Source organism: Dunckerocampus dactyliophorus, chromosome 2 (genome assembly GCF_027744805.1).
Source record: "Dunckerocampus dactyliophorus isolate RoL2022-P2 chromosome 2, RoL_Ddac_1.1, whole genome shotgun sequence".
Lineage (NCBI taxonomy): Eukaryota > Metazoa > Chordata > Actinopteri > Syngnathiformes > Syngnathidae > Dunckerocampus > Dunckerocampus dactyliophorus.
Window position 1 is genome coordinate 27,182,446 of NC_072820.1, and position 23,336 is coordinate 27,205,781.

The 23,336-nt window shown below is 42.7% G+C and overlaps 2 protein-coding genes across 2 annotated transcripts in view; both read left to right on the plus strand.

The window, feature by feature from the left end:
- The first annotated feature begins 4,044 nt into the window (after positions 1-4,044).
- LOC129169519 (transmembrane protein 200A) lies at positions 4,045-15,852 on the plus strand. The gene is made up of 2 exons (XM_054756025.1): positions 4,045-4,211; positions 10,074-15,852. Exon 2 carries the CDS (start codon positions 10,107-10,109, stop codon positions 11,613-11,615), a length of 1,509 nt encoding a protein of 502 aa, XP_054612000.1. The 5' UTR covers positions 4,045-4,211; positions 10,074-10,106; the 3' UTR covers positions 11,616-15,852.
- A 1,843-nt stretch (positions 15,853-17,695) lies between these two features.
- epb41l3b (erythrocyte membrane protein band 4.1-like 3b) overlaps positions 17,696-23,336 on the plus strand; it is a 75,910-nt gene continuing 70,269 nt past the window's right edge. Inside the window, exon 1 of the mRNA XM_054755988.1 lies at positions 17,696-17,825. The gene's annotated coding sequence lies outside the window, so the exon portion shown is untranslated. The remainder of the gene's footprint in view (positions 17,826-23,336) is intronic.

A 23,336-nucleotide genomic window follows, 5' to 3' on the forward strand; every position in this document is an offset into this window, starting at 1 on the left:
TAGCGTGTGGGCGTAGCACGGCAATTTAACACATGTCAACAATCTTGAATGTGATGACATTCAAAGTGCCTATTCTGGAATTTTAAACATTGAAGTCAGTTTAATTTAGCAACAGGTCATTTGGTAGACATGTCTTTCATAAGTAGAGCCACAAGAAAATCTCAAGAACCCATGCGCCGTAACACACAGAAATCAGGCCATTTTGGTTTAAAGTGACCATTTTTGGTTCATTTTGTCCATTTCTAGTTTTACTACTACGAGACATTTGTCTGATTACCACCAAAACTGAACTACATATACTAGACAACCGTGTGACTCTAAATTGTCAAAAGTACTTGTTTTTGTCATAGAGTGTGGACGTAGCATTGCAGTTTAGCACATGTCAACAATCTTGAATGTGGTGACCTTGAAATTGCTTATTCTGGAATTTTAAAAATTTAAGTCAGTTTCATGTAGCAACATGCATTTTGGTAGAAATGTCAATCCTAACCAGACCCAGAAAAAAGTCTCACATAGGAAGTTGGCCATTTTGGTTTGAAGCAGCCATTTGTGTAGTCATTTTCTGTGGTCCTTCAAAAATTTACTTGTTTACTACTACTAGAGATTTAGTTTTTTGTTTTTTTGGAGCAGGTATAATAGACAAATACGTGGCACAAAATTGCAATACTGTATGTTTGAATTTTTGACTTTGCATGTGGGAAGCAAAGTTTGAGGCAAAATTGTAAAGGGGCAATAACTACACCACTCGTGCTCAGATTTCTTTCAAATTCTGTATACCTGCATTGAGTCCTTGTCTGCCTGTTTTTTAAAGCACTCCAGCTTTTAGTTACACAATCTAATAAGAGCTGGATCAAATATTCTGTCTTGACAAAGATAACAATGCTTACTTTTGATTGACACTGTCACAGAGGTTTGGTAGAAGATGGATGGATGGATGTCACAGATGTATTCATTTAACCGATCGTTTTGGTTTTCCCCTTCCAAGTGCAATAAAATGACTGTGAGACAAGTAAATACCAGTTCCTGAAAGCCACATTATATACACATCATATAAACCGCTGGCTGCTTCGGTGTTAAAGCAAATTGCATTGTGATAAAAATGTCTCCTTCATTTACTCCAAGGTGCTTGGAGCTGTCACTCAACTATCCATAAGTCTACACTTGGACTGAAATGTGCTGCCCATGAAGGCAGCTGAATGTCAATTTCCATCATTTTAATGCTCCTTCATGGTGTGACCCCTCTCACCCGCCTCACCTCCCAGTGTTGTAGTCATTCTTGCAGCATTCACACACACTCCCTACTGCTTCGAGTGCGTGACAAAGAAACTTGATGACATTGCTGCAGTGTCTCCTGGTGTGTAGCTGTGCATTTGGACACATTTCCTCCAAGCAGAAGATCAGGAGACATCTGTAATGTGTCACAGTGTCTTCCTATACTACACAAGCTTAGATTCCATAGACTGTAGATTGTGCAGTGGTTGTCTGCAGTCACTGGTTAAATATGGCTGCAGCATACAAGGCAAGCAGAGGGCCATTTTCCGCATTGTGTGTGTGCATTGATGCCGTTAAACTGCAATTTTCACCTTGTCAAAGACTTGCACAGTTTATTACACCTTTCCCCCAAAGATGCACGGACCACATACTGTAGCTGGAACACACACTCACAGGACATAACATTAGGTACACAGCTACAATTCTGCCCTCACATGAATGCTATGCGTGGTGCCGCCTATGGGTTGTGGTCAAAGTGCCTTGCAATACATTCTAGCATACATGTAATACATACTGTATATCCTCAAAGTTTAATCGTCATTATACAAATGCTCAATGACTTGCTAAGCTTTGTAAACTTAGCTTGAGTTGGTCCTGCCCCCATGCCATGCGAAGATGTTTTGCTTGACGGGAACCATGTTTTTCTACAATCATTCTCAAATTTGTCTGTGCCCTAAAGGCCTGCACAGAAATTTCAAGTCAGTCCAACTTTGAGGTTTATTAACAGCGCCGCCATGTGGTGTATTTGTCAGAAAAATAATACCACAGGCAACACAGTAGGGGTGCATGTTCAGACCCAGTGTCACCCTTTGGTGCAAAAAATACACTGCCTCAATGAAAAAAATTAACGCAACGATTTGCATCAATAGCTTCATGATTTAGCTTGATGATTGACTTTGTGGTCGTGTCATCAGACTTGCGGCCACGTGTTTTGGACACTCGGAGGAAGAGAGGGGCAGAGCTGTTCCCCGAAAACCGCCTGGTGGTGAGTTGGCTTCGATGGTGGGGGGAGGATGCTGATCAGACCTGGCAGGCCCAAATGCATTGTGAGGGTCTGCTGGGAACATCTGGGAGAGCTCTCCCACCTCCGGGAGAGCTTCAACCATGTTCTGTGGGAGGCGGCGGACATTGAGTCCGAATGGGCTATGTTCATTGCCTCTACTGTCGAGGCAGCTGATTGGAGCTGTGCTTGTCGTGGCGGCATTCCCAGAACCCGTTGGTGGACACCAGTGGTAAGAAGGATTCCTACCCAGCCTTTTTGGCCCATGGGACTCCGCAGGCAGCTGACAGATACCAGCAGGCCAAGTAGTTGGCGGCTCTGGCAGTTGCTGAGGCAAAAACTCGTACATGGGAAGAGTTCGGAGAAGCCATGGGGAACAACTTCCGGACGGCTTCAAAGACATTCTTGACCACCATCCACCATCTCAGAAGCGGGAAGCAGTGCACAATCAACACTGTGTATGGTGGGGATGGTGTGCTGCTAACCTTGACTCAAGCATGGTGGAAGGAGTACTTCGAAGACCTCCTCAATCCCACTGACACGTCCTCCAATGAGGAAGCAGTGCCTGGGGAGTCTGTGGTGGGCTCTCCTATCTCTGGGGCTGAGGTTGCCGAGGTGGTCAAAAAGCTCATCGATGGCAGGGCCCTGGAGGTGGATGAGATCCTCCCAGAGTTCCTTAAGGCCCTGGATGCTGTGGGCTTGTCTTGGTTGACACAACTATGCAGCATCGCATGGACATCAGGGGCAGTGCCTCTGGTTCTGGAGTTCTGGAGAGGACGATCTTGAATCTACTTGGAGCAGTGTGGTTTTCGTCCTGGTCGTGGAACTGTGGACCAACTCTACATGCTCAGCAGGGTCCCTGAGGGTGCTTGGGAGTTTGCCCAAACAATATTCAGTATCAATGTGCAATTACAGCGCAGCTGGCGTAATTATCTTTTTGAATAGTAAAACAAGTGCCAAATGTATTAATCTGCATCTGTGTCACTCTATAAATTACACAAATACAATTTAAGCTTCAGAAATGTACATGAAAAGGAGTTGTGGTACTTACACTTAAAAGTTTTGCAGGTGCTTAGTTGGAAAAACTATTCTTGGAACTCATTATTTTTGCACTGATTTCCATCAAGTTTACGCAACAACTGTCAAAACAAAACTGACCAAGCATCTGTCAGTTTCAGATTCACCGTCTTAGATTTATTTTACAGTGTGATGCTTTTTCGGCCGTCCCGAAAAGGGAGCCACCCCCCTGCTCCTGGTTCCTCTGGAAATGTCTGTCTCTCTGTCCGTTCAAAATCCTCCTGATACGAATACTTTTGCAAGGCACTGAAAGGTGTCACAGTCAATTGGAAAATGCCCTATGTGATACACAGTGGGCGTCTACCACCTCTCATAGCTAAGTAACAATGATATTCCCAGATAATATATGTAAAACCCAATTATACATCAAAATAATCATTTTAGTGGTAGATTAGATACCTTTTTTGGTACATGAGAAGATGCAGATTGTTGGAGACAGCTCCATCTATGATGCAGTGCAATATTACACCATCATACTACAATAGCACTGACACAACTGACTGCTATTATCAATGCAAAGACCGAATTGTTGATGCAACAACTGTTTTGGATGTCATTAGAAGTGACTATGGAGGGGTTGTGCGTAAAAATATATAAAAATATGCAAGAAAAGCATGATGAATGCCCTTTTCCTCTCTCTCTCTCTCTCTCGTTGCCCAATAAGGGGGAGCAGCAGCTGGCCCTCCCCTGCCTTGCTTTGCTTTGCTTCGCCTTGCCTTGCTTTGCGTGTCTTGCTGGGTTCGGTCCGTCCATTGTGGAGAGGAGCACTGTCTCTTCTTCTTCTGCAGCTCTGGCGCGAAAGTGGCGCACATCGGCATGCACACGCCTTTTCTGGACGCCTCATAGCTCATTTCCCGACAAGGTAAGCATGTTTTCTCTCAGTGCAAACGTGATTTATCGGACAAAAATGTTAAGAACAGAGGGGGTTCGGTTCGGTTTGTGGACCGGAGTTCTGACGCCAAATGCATCATTTTGCCATGAGATGGACGTGATTGTGATCGATGATTGCTGGAATATGTCATGCATCTGCTGTAAAGCCAACGTCCACTCGATGCAGCCGAACTTTTTATGGCTGTTCCATGCATGTGGCAGCTGCTGCGTTTATTGTGTGCGCACGCGCGTGTGCGTGTTCTTCGTCAGGACGTGCGCGTGTTTGACATGTTTGGACCTATGTGTCGGTTCTGGACATTTTCAGGCGCACACACACACATACACATACACATACACGAGAAGAGCTTACAACAGAAGGTAAACTGACGTGCTGCCATGTCAGTGTCAATTGTGCTAAAATATGCGCCCCGCAGCACCCCCCCCCCCCCCCCCCACACACACACACACACACACAATGTAAAACCCATTACCTTCATCCGTCCGTACAGCTGTAGTGACGCTTTTTAGGGAGCAGAACGAAAGCGGATGCCAGCTTCCGTGCAGACGGAGACACAAAACGATCGACACCCACATGCATGGCTGTTCTAACCCCATCCCACAAAATAAGCCCACCACAGAGTCCACATCCACGCCCACACGCTGTCAGTTTACTGCAATATACATGTTGACTGGCGGGAGATCTTCTTCTCAATATCGCCTGTGCTCACACCTCTACTGCTCTTATGCAGTCAAACATCACAAGAAATCATCCTTTTTTTTATAGCAAAAGGCTTCGATAAAGTCTTACCTGGAAATGATCAGCAACACAATCAGATCTCATTAATCAGCCTTATACAGTAATTATACCCTTGCACACACACACACACACACACACACAAGCCCCCCTCATCCCTCCCCAAACACACACACACACAAATATATATACATACTGTCTAATAAGCATGTGTGTCATAGTACATGCTGGTGCCCTCTGTTTTCTTGCAAAAACGCATAGAAATACAGTAAAAGCTGACATAATATAGTAGTGGCCATAGCATTAGGTACACCTGCATGTGACATCATGACAAATGTAGCCTGTGCAAAGATAATAAGGTAGCTAATGCAAAGATAATAATACTGTGTTTATTATTGTGCTTGTACTTTGCAGTGGTGTACAAGTACTACTGACAGATGTTTCTAATATTTTCACTCTCTTTTGTAGCTAAAAAATGTAACCAGGATGTTAGAAACAACTCCAGAAACAGTGTTTCTCAGAAAATGCAATACATGCTTTATAAGGGCTAATACAATAGGTGGATTTATAAACTGAGCTCACTCAGCAGGTCTCCGCTGGGTGCTTCTTATTATTTTACTACATAAATGATGCGTGTGACTCTGAGTGAGTCTTCCTGAAGTGTGATATTAGATTAGAAGCATTAAGGGAATGCTTACTCCCCCCCTTGCATAACCAGAACTTTCATTGCAAATTACATCTTTACAATCCGAAGGTGAAACTTGGAAATAATTCCACAGCATGGATATACTGAGCTTGCAATCTTGCGGCTGTGTGGAGCACAGCTAAATTTGATGGCGTCATCACTTGCATATCTAATTTTTATGTTAATATCAGCCTATAATATTGTTCCAACATCAATAAAAATCAATTAACCAATACAGTATGTTAGAAACAGCTGTCCATATAGAACACCACACGAGAGATGAGACCCGATTGCAGGTAAAATGTATATTTAATAGATAAATGCTGCTGTGCAGCGGCAGGACACCAACAAAGATACAGTAGCTCGAACATAGACAAAGTAGCATTTACAATGCTCCGACAGCGACTGACGCCACCGGCGCACTAAATAAAGGGAAACTTAAATTAGCGGCAGGTGTGTGTAACCAGGAAAGTAAAAGCAGCACACAGGACCGGGCAACACAGGAAACACTACAAAATAAAGGCAAGAAACAGGAACAGAGGCATACTAATGAATTAAACAAACTGACACACAAACTAAACACAGAGCATGCCAAAATGTATAGTAAATATTCAAAATAATAGGCCTTATTGCTACTCCAACAGTGGAGTACAAAAACATTAACTTCAAATTCCTTGGAAAATCCAAAAGTAGAACAAGAGTTGAGGATAAGATGTCTATATTTCTTTGTGTTTATTGTGTTGTCTTTGGCTTTTTTATGTGATTATGTGCCTAAAATGTAAAATAAGGGAACCAGTATACTGTATTAGAAACAGCTACCTGTATGTCACACATCAGTGTTTGTCAGAAAAAGGTCCACTTTAGCAATAAATGAAAACATGTTACATAAACAATAGGCCTTATTACTCCTCCCAGCAGTGGACCCCCTAGGAAAAAAGTAGTGCAAGAGACCACAATCCAATCAAAAACAGGAAATATTAATATGTTTTATTTTTAATGTGGTTTGTTTGGCTTTTTGTATGATAATATGCCTAAAATGTAAATGCTTACCATGACAGTAGTGGCAAAAGCAGTAGCAAAGTAAAGGTAAGTAAGTAAGGTAAAGCTCGCTACACACTTTTTAAATTTTGCAGTGTTTCCTCATTTATCGCGGGGGATAGGTTCCCAAAATAGCCCGCAATAAGTGAACTCTGAGAAGTAGCCAACTTAATTTTTTTACAGTTATATGTTTTAAGGCTGTAAAACCGCTCACCATACACTTGATACACTTTTCTCAGACAGGCATGAACATTTGATCACATTTCTCTCTTGTTTAAACACTCTAAGTTCAAACCTTCGTTTGAATTTAAAGGCTCAACCTACGGGGTTGGACACAAGAAATGATTAAGTGACAAGTCACAAGTATTTCACTCATCTGACCGTGCCTCTTCGTCCTGGCGCCACGCCGCTGAAGCATTTTTGTATCCTTGTTAAAACATATTGTTGGTGTATCCTCGTTCTCCTCCTCTTCCAACCGAAGATTAATTTAAAGTATTCTGTAATGGCGCACTACAACCACGTAACTTCTACCTTCCTTCAGCATGTCCACAAGTGCTGACAACTTGGGGTTTCTTGGGACCAGCTGTGGCACGTGGACCAGACATTGAAAAACCATGCACTCACAGCCTGCAACAAAAGTGAGGAAGAATAACTTTTGTGCCAATTTGATACGAAATTATCGTTATTGGTAAATTTGACCATACAATGGAATTCAAATATTGTAAGGCAGAATGTCTCCTTAGAATTTGCATGAGTACTTAATGAAGTGTCCAGTTTTAGCGTGCTGTCACATTGAGGTGCCTCACGCGGAAATTGATTTGTTTTGAAAGCAGGAGGGCGTGTTGGCGGAGGAAGTGGTGGTGGGGGGTCGCAGCGGCGAGGTGGGGGAGAACACACCCGCCAGCCTCCTGTCTGGACACATCACCTCCTCCCCGGCTGACACGTGGACACGTCCTCCTTGTTCCCAGCTCGCCTCACGTTCGCGTATAGCTTGTGAATGCAGGCCCTAGCTGATGACTAATACGACTGCCGCGTTTAGCTAGCATCTTCTACCTGTAGCTATTTACCTGCCCACTGAACCCCAAAATAATCTGTGGGCTTTATTTTAGAATTACACCTCCCACTCTCACTTTAAACCCCCACTGCATGATTTAAGGTTTTAAAAGCATCCCAGCCTGCACGTCACTTTGTGTTTATATTTAACCACTTAGCTAGGCTATATATCACGTCACCTGATGTGCTTTTAGTTTTCCTCCAACAGCAATGTCCTTACAGACAACACATAGTCTGCAATAATGGGATTCATTATAAACAACTTTTATAAAGGTTTCCTTTGTTTTTCCTGTATCCGTGCCCTCGAGACAGAATTCACAAGAGCAGCTGAATTTGGAGGCACATTTGCAGGAACCACTGCTTTTATAACATCACAACAACCAAATGGAAATTATGTAGGCTCCCTGTCAAGTCATGTTTTTAATTCCCTTGTTGCCAGGCAAAATTTGTGGGGCTCAATAATAACTGCCCACCAGAAGACTGCTTAAAGGGGCTGTCCCTCTTTGGCTCGCAACTACACGTTTTTCAACCACAAAATATAAGAACACCACCAGCGGCTACCTGGCGGCGCCAGATGGACCTAAACATAACGTCCCAGAGGTGTTCTATTGGGTTTAGGTCAGGTGAACGTGGGGGCCAGTCAATGGTATCAATTCCTTCATCTTCCAGGAACTACAGTACCTGCATACACTAGCCACATGAGGTCGGGCATTGTCGTGGACCAGGAGGAACCCAGGTCCCACTGCACCAGCGTAGGTTCTGACAATGGGTCCAAGAATTTCATCCCGATACCTAATAGCAGTCAGGGTGCCATTATCTAACCTGTAGAGGTCTGTACATCCTTCCAGGGATATGCCTCCCCAGACCATCACTGACCCACACCAAACCGGTCATGCTGAATGATGTTGCAGGCAGCATAACGTTCTCCACGGCATCTCCAGACCCTTTCACGTCTGTCGCATGTGCTCAGGTTGAACTTGCTCTCATCAGGGAAGAGCACAGGGCACCAGTGGTGTAGTTGCCAATTCTGGTGGTCTATGGCAAATGCCAATCGAGCTCTACGGTGCTGGGCAGTGAGCACAGGGCCCACTACAGGACGTCGGGCCCTCAGGCCACCCTCATGGAGCCTGTTTCTGATTGTTTGGTCAGAAACATTCACACCAGTGACCTGCTGGAGGTCATTTTGTCGGGCTCTGGCAGTGCTCATCCTGTTCCTCCTTGCACAAAGGAGCAGATAACAATCCTGCTGAGGGTTGAAGGACCTTCTACGGCCCTGTCCAGCTCTCCTGGAGTAACTACCTGTCTCCTGGAATCTCCTCCATGCGTCCAGGTACCGCAGTGATGCCCTGGTCCAGATCTGGGAGGAGATCCCCCAGGACACCATCCGTAGTCTCATTAGGAGCATGCCCCGACGTTGTCAGGCATGCATACAAGCACGTGGGGGCCACACAAACTACTGAGAATCATTTTGAGTTGCTACAATGACATTTTAGCAAAATGGACCAGTGTGCTGCATCATTTTTTCACTTTCATTTTTGGGGTGTCTTTGATTTCCCCCCTCTATAGGGTGATCATTTTCATTTCTATCAAATTATGTGGCATCATTTTGTTACTAATACATCACCCACTTATTATCAGGAAAGATATTCGAGATCATTTTTCCCCCAGTTTAGATTTGATGTGTTTTCGAAGTGTTCCTTTAATTTTTTTGAGCAGTGTATATAAGACAACAATATATCAGGAGAATGTCAACCGGGGTGAGTCAGTTGAAATATTCAGATATTTTGTTGGCTTGCGTCATAGCTCACTTCTGGTCACGCGACGGCAACGGGGTGGCGTTGGGTCGGTCACGTCATCGTTTTCATAAAACAGCAGTGTTGGCACTTTACACAAAAACGACAAGCTGGTTTTTCAGATTTTTGAATTAAGTTAATCTGGTAATTTTCAGCTACCTGAGGTAGCATCAGAGCTGTAACTGAGGCGGGACGTTGCCTGTGTCAGTGCTGTTTAACACCACAGTCTCGCTTCTCTCGCCTTGTGTTGGAAGTATTTTATATGTCTGTATTATACTTATACTTATACTGTATTAAATATAAAATATAACTGAAACTGGTCAATGTTGCATCCCCGCATCACAAAGTCGTTCTTCTCTCTGAGCATCTGATATACTGCTGTTGGCAGACTAATCCACCCGCTGTGATAAATCAGGATTATGCATATAATCCGTGTGTAGAATGTGTAGAACATTTACATCAAGTGCAGCCATCTGCTTCTCCCATGTGCAGCTAATGCTCCCCCCCCCACACTTTTGTGTCCCCTTGCAGGTTGAGTAACAAGCCTGCTGTTTGAACGCCACCATGATCGCCACGGGCGGCTTGCTGCGCATGAACCGGCGCCAGGATTCTCTGCGCTCCAAGAACCGTGCGGAAAACAAGAAGAAGCGGAAATCCAAGAAGAAGAAGAAGAATGACGTGGTTGTGGTGAAGGGCAAGCTCAATCTGTGCTCGCCAGCTGGCTTGGTGGCCGCCGTGGGGGTTGTGGTTCTCATCATGGGGATCTCCATGGCCATACTTGGCTACTGGCCCAGCCAGAACCAGCAGCAGTACCAAGAGCGCCGCCGGACTGGAGTGTACAACAAGATGAGTTTCTCCCAAAGTCCAAATGTTTCCTCCAACGCCGACCGAGATCCTTCCAACCAGACCAAGCTTTTTAACCATAGCCATTCAAACAGCAGCGACCTGACCCCCTCCGCTCACTGCGGCTTCCTCTGTGACTTCCTGGATAACTACCTATACTCAGATAACCTCAAAGTCCTTGGACCGCTGGTGATGGGGATTGGGATTTTCCTTTTCATCTGTGCCAACGCAGTTCTCCATGAGAACCGAGACAAGAAAACCAAAATCATCAACCTGAGGGATATCTACTCCACGGTTATCGATCTTCACAGCGTTCGCTCTAAGGAGTACTCGCCGCTCAATGGTTTGGTGAACTACACCCAGTCCAAGAGCGCAGAGGGTCCATTGGGCTCCCACCCCCCGAGCGGAATGCACACTCGCAGCTCCTGGCCATCAACTGGACTGAATCTGCACAGTGAGCTTGGTGGGGATGAGGTCTTCAGACGTCCATCACTGGCCAGCCGCACACGGAGCTGGTCCAAAGATGTACAGACTTTCACGGACACGGTCTACAGCATCTACAAGGACTACAGCAACAGCGGCGAAGAAGCCCCGCAGCCTCGACAGTGGGAGACCACCTCTATTGTCACCTCCTCCGTCAACGCCTTCACTCTCCCGGTCATAAAACTGAACAACTGCGAGGTGGAGGCGTCCGAAAGGGCGGCGGGAGAGGGGCGCTCAGAGGAAGGCGTGGTCATCGAGGGGGAAAATATTAGCAAAGAAGCACAGACCAGTGGTGGACATATTGACAAAACAGACACCAAAGTGAAGGAGCCCTCCACCACGAGTCCACCGTCACCTCAGCGGTCACATGTAGACATACCCAAAGTTGACAAGCAGGGGCCACTACAGGACCCGCCACAGTGGACGCAACTGTTCGCTCCGTCCCCGGTTGCCAGGGCAATGGGGTCGCGCCTGTCCCTCAATTCGCTCACTGATCAGCCCCGGTCCGCCCGGCGCTGCAGCCTGTCGGCGAGCGTGTGTCATCAGGGCGACAGGGGCCGGCGCTTCAGCTGCCCCCGCTTGGAGCGCTCCAACAGCAAGGGCTACATCAAACTGAGTGACCTCGGGGGCGAATCCTTCGAAGCCCCGGATACTTCTTTAGCAGATACCGAGCGGGACGTAGCAGCAGCAGACGAAGCTCAGCGAGAGGATGGACTGACGACCTCCGATGAGTCTGTGGAATCCTAAACATTTTTGCAGATGACTCCCTAAAAACTGGCATGTAGTAGAAGTCTTGTTGATGCCAGGCTGAGCATGGAGGTGGGGGTGGTGGGGGTGGTGGTGGTGGGGACAGCCATGAACACTCAAGGGCAAAGCATAGAAACTACAGCTCCAATATTCAGATGTGACTTTTCTATTTTTTCAATGTAGCAAGAGCAATACTAAAGACTTTTAGAGGATTTGTAAAAAGGTTTGGCTGGCAGTAGAGGCAGGAACAACCGTAGCTTGTAGACTGGCAGAAAAGCCTGGAAGGCTGCCTTTGTAGCATCAAAGAAAAGCTCAACTAGTCATCTCTACTGCATCGCTATGTGAATAAACATGCCATGACATCACCTAACATCAATCTCAGGTTTGATTTAGGGAGCCTAGTGGGGACCTTGAACGAGGACAGGGTCCTTATTCCCTTGTGTGCACACTTGTTTATACGAAACATCACAGTTGAATAAATATGACCCCTCCCCAGCCCAACCCACATATTGGTCATGATACGATGTAGGCTTCCTTTTTGTGTAGCGAATGCGACGTAGATTGTTTGCGCCTAATAGTTTCTTTTGCATCACGGAAAAAATTAAACAATGACAAAAGAAGATTGACGCTTGGAGTCTTTCAGTCTGCAAACTTGATATGTTGTTGCCTGAACTGCAACATGTGACGCACTTTGCCTTTTATCACACAGATTAAAGGAACCGTATGCAGCGTCCTCCAGCTGCCCAGAGTGCTGCCAACAGTCCAACGTACAAATAGCATTATATCTCGACCTATCACACGCACACATGCCCATTAGTTGTTGGCACATTTGTTGTCACCTAATGATAGCTATTTGGCAAAGTTTAGCTGCTTATTTATGCCAAAAGTAAATTAATGGAAATTTTTTATTAATTTAATTTATAATTATGAAAAAAAAATTGTACAATGTTTGTTTTAAACCACTATTGCTAACATTTGCTAGCCGGCAGTGGTGTTCTTTAGTTTTTTTGGTGGAAAAAATGTTTATTCGAGCAGATACATATTGCATTCTACCGGGCGGCAGTGGCTCAGGAGGTAGAGCAGCTCGTCCAGAAACTGGAAGGTTGACGGTTCAAGCCGAGCTCCCTCCACCCAGTCACTGTTGTTGTGTCCCTGGGCAAGACCTTGAAAAGTACTATGTAAAAGCTAATACATTATTATTAACTTGATGTAAACTACTGTATAACATTGGAGAGTGGTTCCAGGGCTAACAAGGACCCTTGAAAGCTCTTCACGGGTCTGGAATGAAAACATGAATGCTTATGTATGCACTCATGCACACCAACTGACTGACATGAATGTCAGCTATTACTGTATTACATACACTTACTGGGGGCCGCACGGTGGTCTCGTGGTTAGCATGTTGGCCACACAGTCACAGTCAGGAGATCGGGTTCAAATCTCCGTTGGGCATTTCTTTGTGGAGTTTGCATGTTCTCCCCGTGCGTGCGTGGGTTTTCTTCGGGTACTGCCGTTTCCTCCCACATTCCAAGTGAGTGCGAGAGTGAATGGTTGTTTGTCTATATGTACCCTGCGATTGGCTGGCGACCAGTCCAGGGTGTACCCCGCCTGTCGCCCGAAGTCAGCAGGGATAGGCTGGGATAGGCTCCAGATACTCCCTCGACCCTAATGAGGAGAAGCGGTATAGAAAATGGATGGATACACTCACTGGACACTTCATTAGGTACACCTGCATATTGGAAACACTGAGGTACTGTTGGATTGCTACAAACGTACTAACAAAGTTGTATTTTTATATTTGTAAGGGCAGTTTCAATTGTTCATGTGTACCCAATGACATGTCCATTGTGGGCCATTTTGGGTGCCATATTGTTATAACTTTATTTGAGAGTGATGATCAAAAGGTGTTTCATGGCTCTCTAATGCAAACACGACCATCTATGCACTCCACCTACAGTACGTATGCACTCCAGCTATTATGTATGCACTCGTGCACCCCAACTACGTATGCACTCAAGTACTCCAACTAGGTTTGCACTCATGCACTCCTAATAACTATGTACTGTATGTACTAATGCGCTTCAACTATGTATGCACTCATAAACTCCACCTATGTATGCATTCCAACTATGTACAGTTTGCACTCATGTACTCCAAATAACTGCATTGACTCACGCACACCAACTATATATGCACTCCAACGATCTATGCACTCATGCACTCCACTTATATATGGACTCATGCACGCCATCTATATTTGCACCCATGCACTGCAACTATGTATGCACTCATACACTCCAAAAAGCTGTATTCACTAATGTACTCTTAACTGTATATGCACACCAACTATATCTGCATCCATGCACTCAAACTATACAGTATATACAACCCAACTATGTAGGCACTTATGCAGTATATTCACCAATGCACGCCAACTATGTGCACACTCATGCACTCCAATTATGTATGCACTCCGACTAGGTATGCACTCATACACGCCAAATGCATTTACCCATACACTCTAACTATATATACACTCCACCTATATATGCACTCATGCACTCCACTTACTGTATTTATGCACTCATACACAAATAACTGAATTCATTCATGCACAAAAACTGTATATGAACGTCAACTATACTGTATATCCACTCATGCACTCCAACTATACATGCACTCCAATTATGTATGCACACCAACAATGTATGCAGCCCACTGATCTGTATTATATATCTGGATAGCTCATTGGCGATGACTTGTGAAGCCACAAGGCCGCCATATTGCCACTCGCAAGACACACTTCTCGGACAAGCTTTTGCATTCATGGTGAACTTCTTTTATTAATTCGGATTGGACACAAATTTTGCCTTAAGATGCCTGCATGTGCAGCTATTAACTGCACAAATCGCCTGTTCAAAGGCTGTGGACGAACATTTCACCTGTAAGTATGATTGAAATGTAGATTTATGATTGATAATTTAAGGGTTTTGCATTGTTGATCTCTCAGATATTTTCGATCTTGTAAAATTCCTCTGATTAAATGTATGTCCAGAATTGATACGTTTATATAGCTCTATAATAGCTAAGGAGGAAATTTACGTACTTTTTTGTAATATCATGTTGTATGTAGACTGCTCAAAAAAATTAGAGGAACACTTCAAAAACACATCAGATCCAAACCGGGGGGAAAATGATCTTGAATATCTTTCCTGATAATAAGTGGGTGATGTATTAGTAACAAAATGATGCCACATCATTTGATAGAAATGAAAATGATCACCCTATAGAGGGGGGAAATCAAAGACACCCCAAAAATGAAAGTGAAAAAATGATGCAGCACACTGGTCCATTTTGCTAAAATGTCATTGTAGCAACTCAAAATGATTCTCAGTAGTTTGTGTGGCCCCCACGTGCTTGTACGCATGCCTGACAACGTCGGGGCATGCTCCTAATGAGACTACGGATGGTGTCCTGGGGGATCTCCTCCCAGATCTGGACCAGGGCATCACTGCGGTACCTGGACGCATGGAGGAGATTCCAGGAGACAGGTAGTTACTCCAGGAGAGCTGGACAGGGCCGTAGAAGGTCCTTCAACCCTCAGCAGGATCGGTATCTGCTCCTTTGTGCAAGGAGGAACAGGATGAGCACTGCCAGAGCCCTACAAAATGACCTCCAGCAGGCCACTGGTGTGAATGTTTCTGACCAAACAATCAGAAACAGGCTCCATGAGGGTGGCCTGAGGGCCCGACGTCCTGTATGGGCCCTGTGCTCACTGCCCAGCACCGTAGAGCTCGATTGGCATTTGCCATAGACCACCAGAATTGGCAACTATGCCACTGGTGCCCTGTGCTCTTCCCTGATGAGAGCAAGTTCAACCTGAGCACATGCGACAGACGTGAAAGGGTCTGGAGATGCCGTGGAGAACGTTATGCTGCCTGCAACATCATTCAGCATGACCGGTTTGGTCGTGGGTCAGTGATGGTCTGGGGAGGCATATCCCTGGAAGGACGCACAGACCTCTACAGGTTAGATAATGGCACCCTGATTGCTATTACGTACCGGGATGAAATCCTTGGACCCATTGTCAGAACCTACGCTGGTGCAGTGGGACCTGGGTTCCTCCTGGTCCACGACAATGCCCGACCTCATGTGGCTAGTGTATGCAGGTAGTTCCTGGAGGATGAAGGAATTGATACCATTGACTGGCCCCCACGTTCACCTGACCTAAACCCAATAGAACACCTTTGGGACAAAACACCAGACTGTCCAGGAGCTCATTGATGCCCTGGTCCAGATCTGGGAGGAGATCCCCCAGGACACCATCCGTAGTCTCATTAGGAGCATGCCCCGATGTTGTCAGGCATGCGTACAAGCACGAGGGGGCCACACAAACTACTGAGAATCATTTTGAGTTGCTACAATGACATTTTAGCAAAATGGACCAGTGTGCTGCATCATTTTTTCACTTTCATTTTTGGGGTGTCTTTGATTTCCCCCCTCTATAGGGTGATCATTTTCATTTCTATCAAATGATGTGGCATCATTTTGTTACTAATACATCCCCCACTTATTATCAGGAAAGATATTCAAGATCATTTTCTCCCCGGTTTGGATCTGATGTGTTTTTGAAGTGTTCCTCTAATTTTTTTGAGCAGTGTATTTCTTCAAGGGACAAAGGTTGCGTTACTTGAAGGAATGGGAGAATCTCAGTGTTTCCATGATGCCTACCAGGCATTGTATACAGTGCAGTTAGGCAAGCCAGTTTGCATACAACTGACCCAGCATGACCCTTCATTTGGATAAACAACTATTTTTTTTTTTTGCACCTGAATGACTGACGTAAAAGGATTCATTCATATGATATGTTCTGGAAAATAATATTACTGAACATGCATACCGGTATGTTTGAGATTGCTAACAACGTATTGTCTTACCCAAAGCATATGGTTTTGTTTCAGTGTTGTGTTTTTCTGTGTGTGTGTGTGTGTATGTGTTTATGGTTATTACACATTATGGTTATCACATATTATTCCTGTGGTTTTTGTTCAAATATATTTCTATATCCGAAAAGAGGTTATTTCTATTTCATAATACAAACAAAAAAAATCAGAAAAATGTTAAAAGATTTTAAAACTTGTCCAAAGTCACTCTCTTTTATGATTCATATTTTGTACAGACGAGAGCATAGTGAATTGTATGAAAGTAAGAAAAAAAAAAGTAAAGGATCATGACCATGGATTTTATTGGAAAAAGGGATGGGATATGCAGTTCAAATGAAAATCTCTTTCTAGAGGAGTAAAACTATGCATTGCTATAGGGGAGTGCTGAACCAGGGTGCAGAGTAGAATTTTGTCCCAAAGGCAATGAGAATTGGAAGGGGAAAAAGTACATTTAATATAGCCAAAAGATAGAGAATAACGTATCAAATCGTTTTTAAGGGACGAAGGTTGCGTTACTTGAAGGAATGGGAGAATCTCCCCGCTTTTTAATTTAAAATATAGATGTTCTGCAAGCCTCATTTGCTTTGTACACTATGTAGGCCTACGCTGTGCGAATGTAGTCGAGATGTGAGTGGTAAGATGGCGTCTCTGTGGCTTCAGCAGCTTGCACGGCGGCGTGCGACGTATGAGCTATCCAGATATATTATACAGATCAGTGATGCAGCCATGCACTCCAACTATGTTCCTGTATGTACTTTTGTAATCCAACTATGTGTGCACTCACGATTATATTTTACACCACCGCAAACCACAACCACAATACTAAACATATTGTTAAATGAATACCTCATTTCCAAAACTGCACATCTTTATTTTGGTAAGGACAGTTTTGTTTTTTCATGTGTACCCGGTGACGTCTCCAATGTGTTCGGTATTGTGAAACCCGCACAATGTAAACATTTAATTCAGTAGCGTAACTCCCCTGCCCTCTGGTGGCCATCAGTTTTCACACGCACACACTTTGCTACTACAAACCGCCACTAGATGACACCGAGCACTATGCTGATTTGGGGAGGCTGATCAGGGTGGGATTGCCTTTTTTGGAGCAGCAAGGGGGCCGATCCCAAGCAAGGAGGGGCGCTGTTACGATTAAGGAGTCGTTCCCCCAGCTGACTTTACAGGTGTCTGGCCATTTTTCCCTTCGACGCACTCCTCCTGGTGGCCGCTCACACAGCTGGGGGGTCTGGGGAGCAGTTTGAAGAGTCAGGTAAAGAAAATAATACATGTTTGTTTGTTTTTTTTAAAGAGTATATGCTTAAATAAAACGTGCAGGGCAGTAAATCAAGCCCCTTTAGCACAGTTTTCGCCTTTACGCTAACATGTCCAATCTGATGTAGTGCTATTTTAACTTCATTTGTGTTTGTTGTTTCCTCTGCACAATGTGACCGACGACCCCGCCCTCCCCACTTGTCTACTGTCATGGAATGTGAAATGGTGAGTCCTCATTCATTCACAGGAGCAAAATAGACACTAGTGAAATACGTCAAAGTTGTCAACAGTTGGTATATTTAAAGTCTCAATGTCACTCATTCCATCATTGAGTTTCAGGCCCAGCAGCCATGAATATAATTTGTTTCACCCCAGTAGTTCACGTGTAACCTCAATAGATGCACAGATATTAATGGATGTTTTTTATTAAACATAAGTGGTTACTTTACTTTGAACACTGATGAAGTGCTGAGCGTGAGTTTCTCCTCCCACACTGGATCAGATGTTTCCTGGTACAGCGGGAGGGAAATGGAATGTTTGCACAGCACGTGTTTCCGCCAACTGGAATAGAAATGTGAATGAATCAAAGAAAGGGGGTTGTTTTACCACATGGGTTCATGGGTGACCAAAACAGGGTCTGGACTGTGTGCCACGTGGACCTTCTGCATGCTTTATGAGTGTCACTGATGAAGGTGAATGTACAGGGCCACAGAGATAAGACCAGGCCAAAGTCCATGAGAGATGGAGCGTTTACGGGCTGCTTCTTCCTCACCAACCGAACCATTGAGAAATGTGCTGAGGTAGGACTCCTTGGGTCACCAAATGATTGTCTTGGCCTCGGGTTGTCCTAGAAGTGGTCTAGTAGACACTCTAAATGCAATTTGTTTGAATAGAAATAAGGAATAGAAATAATCTTTTCCACAGTCAAACGACCACTATCATAAAACCTTTATTAAGTGTACAGGCAATGTTTTAAGTCAACATTTTTGCATTCTGATCTGTTATACAAGTGTAAAAAGAAGGTAACCACTGTCAAATGTAAAAGCAACAATACAAAATCATAATAATGATAATAATGTGAAGGATTAATGGTCACACAAGTGTAAAAACCGTCATGCAGGTTTGTTTGGTTTAGTTTATTTGAACATGAAGGTTACAATGGAATACATCTCATGAATCATTTTTTCATAGTTTCACATGTCCAAAAGGAGTAGAAAGAAGCAAAGCTTATTTAATCCTACCCCCCCATACATTCCACATCTAGTACAGTACATGTAGTTCACTTCCTGCATTCCATGTCATGTTTTCTGTAATAGTCAGGATAATACATAATAGATAACGGTAAGACACCCCTCCCAAAGGGAAAAAAAAATATATATATATATACATACATATACATTAATAATAATAGTAATACTAATAATAATAGATAAATAAATAAATAAATAAATGCTTATAATAAATATGAATAAAGAACAAAACTTTTTTATAAACTTTTTTTATAAACAAAAAAAAACAACAAAAAAAAACACACCTGACAGAACAATCATTGTGATGGTCAAGACTCAAAGTGGTCAAGATGGTCACGGTGTTAATATTAAAACAAAATATATATATAAAACAAGTCTGTCATGACAAAGGCGAAAGGGGAAGGTGATTTACGTCATTTTTGAAAGCATTCTAAATTGTTTGGCAAGTGTAAAAAGAAGTTAACATCCTCAACTGTCAAGCAATTGTAACAAGAAGAGAACCACTGTTAAAAGTAACTCTTAAAAACACTAAAACTATACAACTTAATTAACTTCGACGATAAAAGCGGAATGTGAAGTTGATTCACACTTTATTTTTATTTTTTTATTTTTATATAAATATATATTATTATTATTTATAAATAATGGTTATATTATTTATATAATTTATTTTTTACTGCATTAACTTACATGACAAAGGTGTCATGTGAAGTTGATTCCTGTCATTTTTTTTAGGTTCTTTTAATTATAAATTAATTCAAGGGAATTCCCAAATCCCAATTTGGACTGCGGAGTGCAGCATTTGTGCCAAAAGTTTGTTTGTTTTTGGTTTGAAGTTATTGTTGTGGGTCTTTATTATGACTGAAAAGCTTACTTTGTTGTGCAGCTTAACGAAAGGTGTTGTTATTGGCTTGGACCTGAAAAGCTTTTAGAGGCTTGAAATGTGATGAAATCTCCTGACTATTCATCTGTGGAATTCCAATCAATACGACTGTCACTTCAAGTCCAGATCAATACGTCTGGCATTGTGTGGTTTCGCTTCAGCTCTCTCATGCTGCAGCATCGTAGACCAAATGATACACATAAGATAAGACAGGCAAAGGTTGCAGTCATGTTGTCATATTCAGAGTTGCTTGGGAAAAAGATGAATGTAAGACTGAACATGGGCATTGTAAATATAAGATGTAATATGGGGTGTCCAAAGCGTGGCCCGGGGGCCATTTGTAGTCCACGGCACATTCTAAAAATATAAATATATAAACTAAAACAAAATAAAACTATCAACAGCAAAAATGGACAAATCAGCAGTATTTGTACCGGAATAAAGTCAAAATATTAAGAGAAAAGAGTTGTAATCTGCCGAGAAAAAGTCGAAATTGTACAAGAATAATGTCATAACATTATGAGGGAAAGTAAAGTCATTCTACGGTAATGGTTTAATTTTATTTGAAAATGCATACAAGTTACAATGGAATACATCACATAGTTCAATTCACAGTTCTACATGTCCAAAAGCAGTAGGAAGAAGCAAAGCTTATTTAATCCTACCCCTCATCCGTTTCACATCAATTGTAATACATTTATTCACTTCCTGTATTCCAATGTGGTCTTTACCAGTTAAGACACGGGAAAATGTTAAGGAAATGTAACAGTGTAGTAATATAATTGTTAATGTTTTTCCTCAGCCATAATAAATAATAATCACATAATTTGTATAATAATAAATCAATAATAATTAGTTTAAATAGACATAACTGAACTTAGTTGTAATAATAGTATTGTATAATAGTAATAGTATAGTAATAGTATTGTAATAGTATTGACAATGAACTCACAAGAATGAACAATAATGAGTGTTGTAGTTTTTCCCTGAGGTCATATTTCTCCTCTCTTGTTGAAAAGTATTGCATGACATTTTTGGGTAGCCAGTTGCTGTTCGCTTTATGCATAATTTTTGCAGTTTGAAAGTTTACCATATCAGCAAATTTTAATATTTGTGATTTTAGAAATACAGGATTTGTATGTTCTTGGATGGATTGTCCTAACTAATCGTTTTTGCAGTACATTTAGCTAATTAAGATTACTTTTATCGTTGTTACCCCATATCTCCACACAATAAGCTAGATATGGTAATTACCAGGGAACTGTAAAGAGTGTGGAGTGATTTTTGATCAAGGACTTTATATTCTAGAAGCAGAAAGTTGAAATATTAGAAATATGTTTTTTTTTTAAAGGTGTAACATTATGAGAAACAAACTAAACAACAAATAAAGTTGTCATTTTGGAAAATTAGGTGGTGGAAAAAATGTCACAAGAATTCAAGTCATAATTACAAGAAGAAAAATTTAAGAAGAAAATTTACAAGAAAAAAGTTGAAATGGTTGGGGGGGGGGCGACAGCAGAAATGAATAATAATGGATAAAGTCAAAATATGAAGAGAAAAGAGTCGTCTTCTAAAACTCACAATTTTACGAGAATAAACTGGTAATGTTATGAGAAAATACTCAAACTCCTCCACCTGGGGCAGGACCTCATTCCTAACCCCAACCCAGAAGGTGCAATCCACCCTTTTCCAACTGAGAACCATGGCTTCGGATTTGGAGGTGCTGAGTCTCATTCCTGATGCTTTACACTCAGCTGCAAACCGCCCCAGTAAACACTGAAGGTCACAGCTCGATGAGGCCATCAGGACCACATCGTCTGCAAATAGCAGAGACGGGACCTAAGGCCTTCGAACTGGGCTCCCTTGATGCCTTGGCTGCGCCTAGAAATTCTGTCCAAGAAAATTTATGAACAGAATCGGTGACAAAGGGCAGCCTTGGCAGAGGCCAATGTTCACTGGAAACAGGCTTGACTTACAATGTGAAACGGGCTCCTGCTCCGGTTGTACAAGGACCGAATGGCACGTAGTAGCATGCCACCAATCCTGTACTCTCGGAGCACCCCCAACAGGACACCGCGAGGGGCACCGTCGAATGCCTTTTTCAAGTCCACAAAGCACATGTAGACCGGTTGGGCAAACTCCCATGTTCCCTCCAGTACCCTTGCAAGGATGTAGAGCTGGTCCAGTGTTCCGCGACCAGGACAAAAACCACATTGCATCCCCTGTAGCTGAGGTTTGACTAACGGTCGTAACATTCTTTCCAGCACCCTGGAATAGCCTTTCCCAGGGAGGCTGAGGAGTGTGATCCCACTATAGTGAGAACACACCTTCCGGTCACTCTTCTTGAAAAGGGGGACCGACACCCCTGTCTGCCTTGAAATATACAATAACAGCAAAAATGGGGAAAAAAGAGCCAAGAGTGAGGTTGATACTAACAATAGACTTTTCACCTATATCACGAAGCATCTGTTTTCTTGAAATATATATAACTTAATAGCATTTTTATAAAATATCAAAGTTGCAAAATTGCATCCTTTCATTTTTCACTATGTGGCCCTCGCTGGAAAAGGTTTGGACACCCGTGATAGAATAATTTTCTTTGTCTTCTTTTTAACAGTAAAATGTGAAATCATATTCAAATATTTTTCTATCAATACATGTAAATCCCTGTGTGATGAACATTAGAGACACGAGTCAAGTAAAAAGCCATAAAATGAACATATTTCCAGATTCCTAGAGCAATATCAACGTGGTAAAACAAACTTGTGTAAAAAAAATTAAAAATAAAATAATATAAAAAATATCAGGATAAAGTAGCAGGGTTTTTTTTCACTTTTTTCAAACTTTTTGTACTTTTTTTCATTTGATTTTTTATTACATTTTTATTTTTTGTTTTATCTTTTAAAAGAGATGCCGCTTGATTAGGTACACCTGCACAGTTTAATTAAATGCAATGCAAGGGGCTTATAAAAAATATATTCATTTGGAATATTATCTACACACAAGGGTCAAAATATCAGAAAAACTCCTCAGTATGTACAGCTCAAGACCACTAATAATGAACAAATTATCAAAATAATTTGTATGTGCCCTTGTATGTGCCCTGTGATTGACTGGCGACCAGTCCAGGGTGTACCCGACCTCTCGCCCAAAGTCAGCTGGGATAGGCTCCAGCATACCCATGACCCTAGTGAGGATAAGCGGCATAGAAGATGAATGAATCAATGAATATGACCTTGTCAGTCAAAAGCTGAGTATTATTTTGAATAGCTCAGGGATGTCCAAACATTTTTCCAGTGAGGCCACACAGAGAAAAATGAAAGGATGAAATTTTACAATTTTATATTTTGTAAAGAAAAAATTGCATCTCAGCTTT

Bases quoted from the DNA above. Each gene is read 5' to 3' on its own strand.
- LOC129169519 (XM_054756025.1), top strand. From the start codon at position 10,107: ATGATCGCCACGGGCGGCTTGCTGCGCATGAACCGGCGCCAGGATTCT.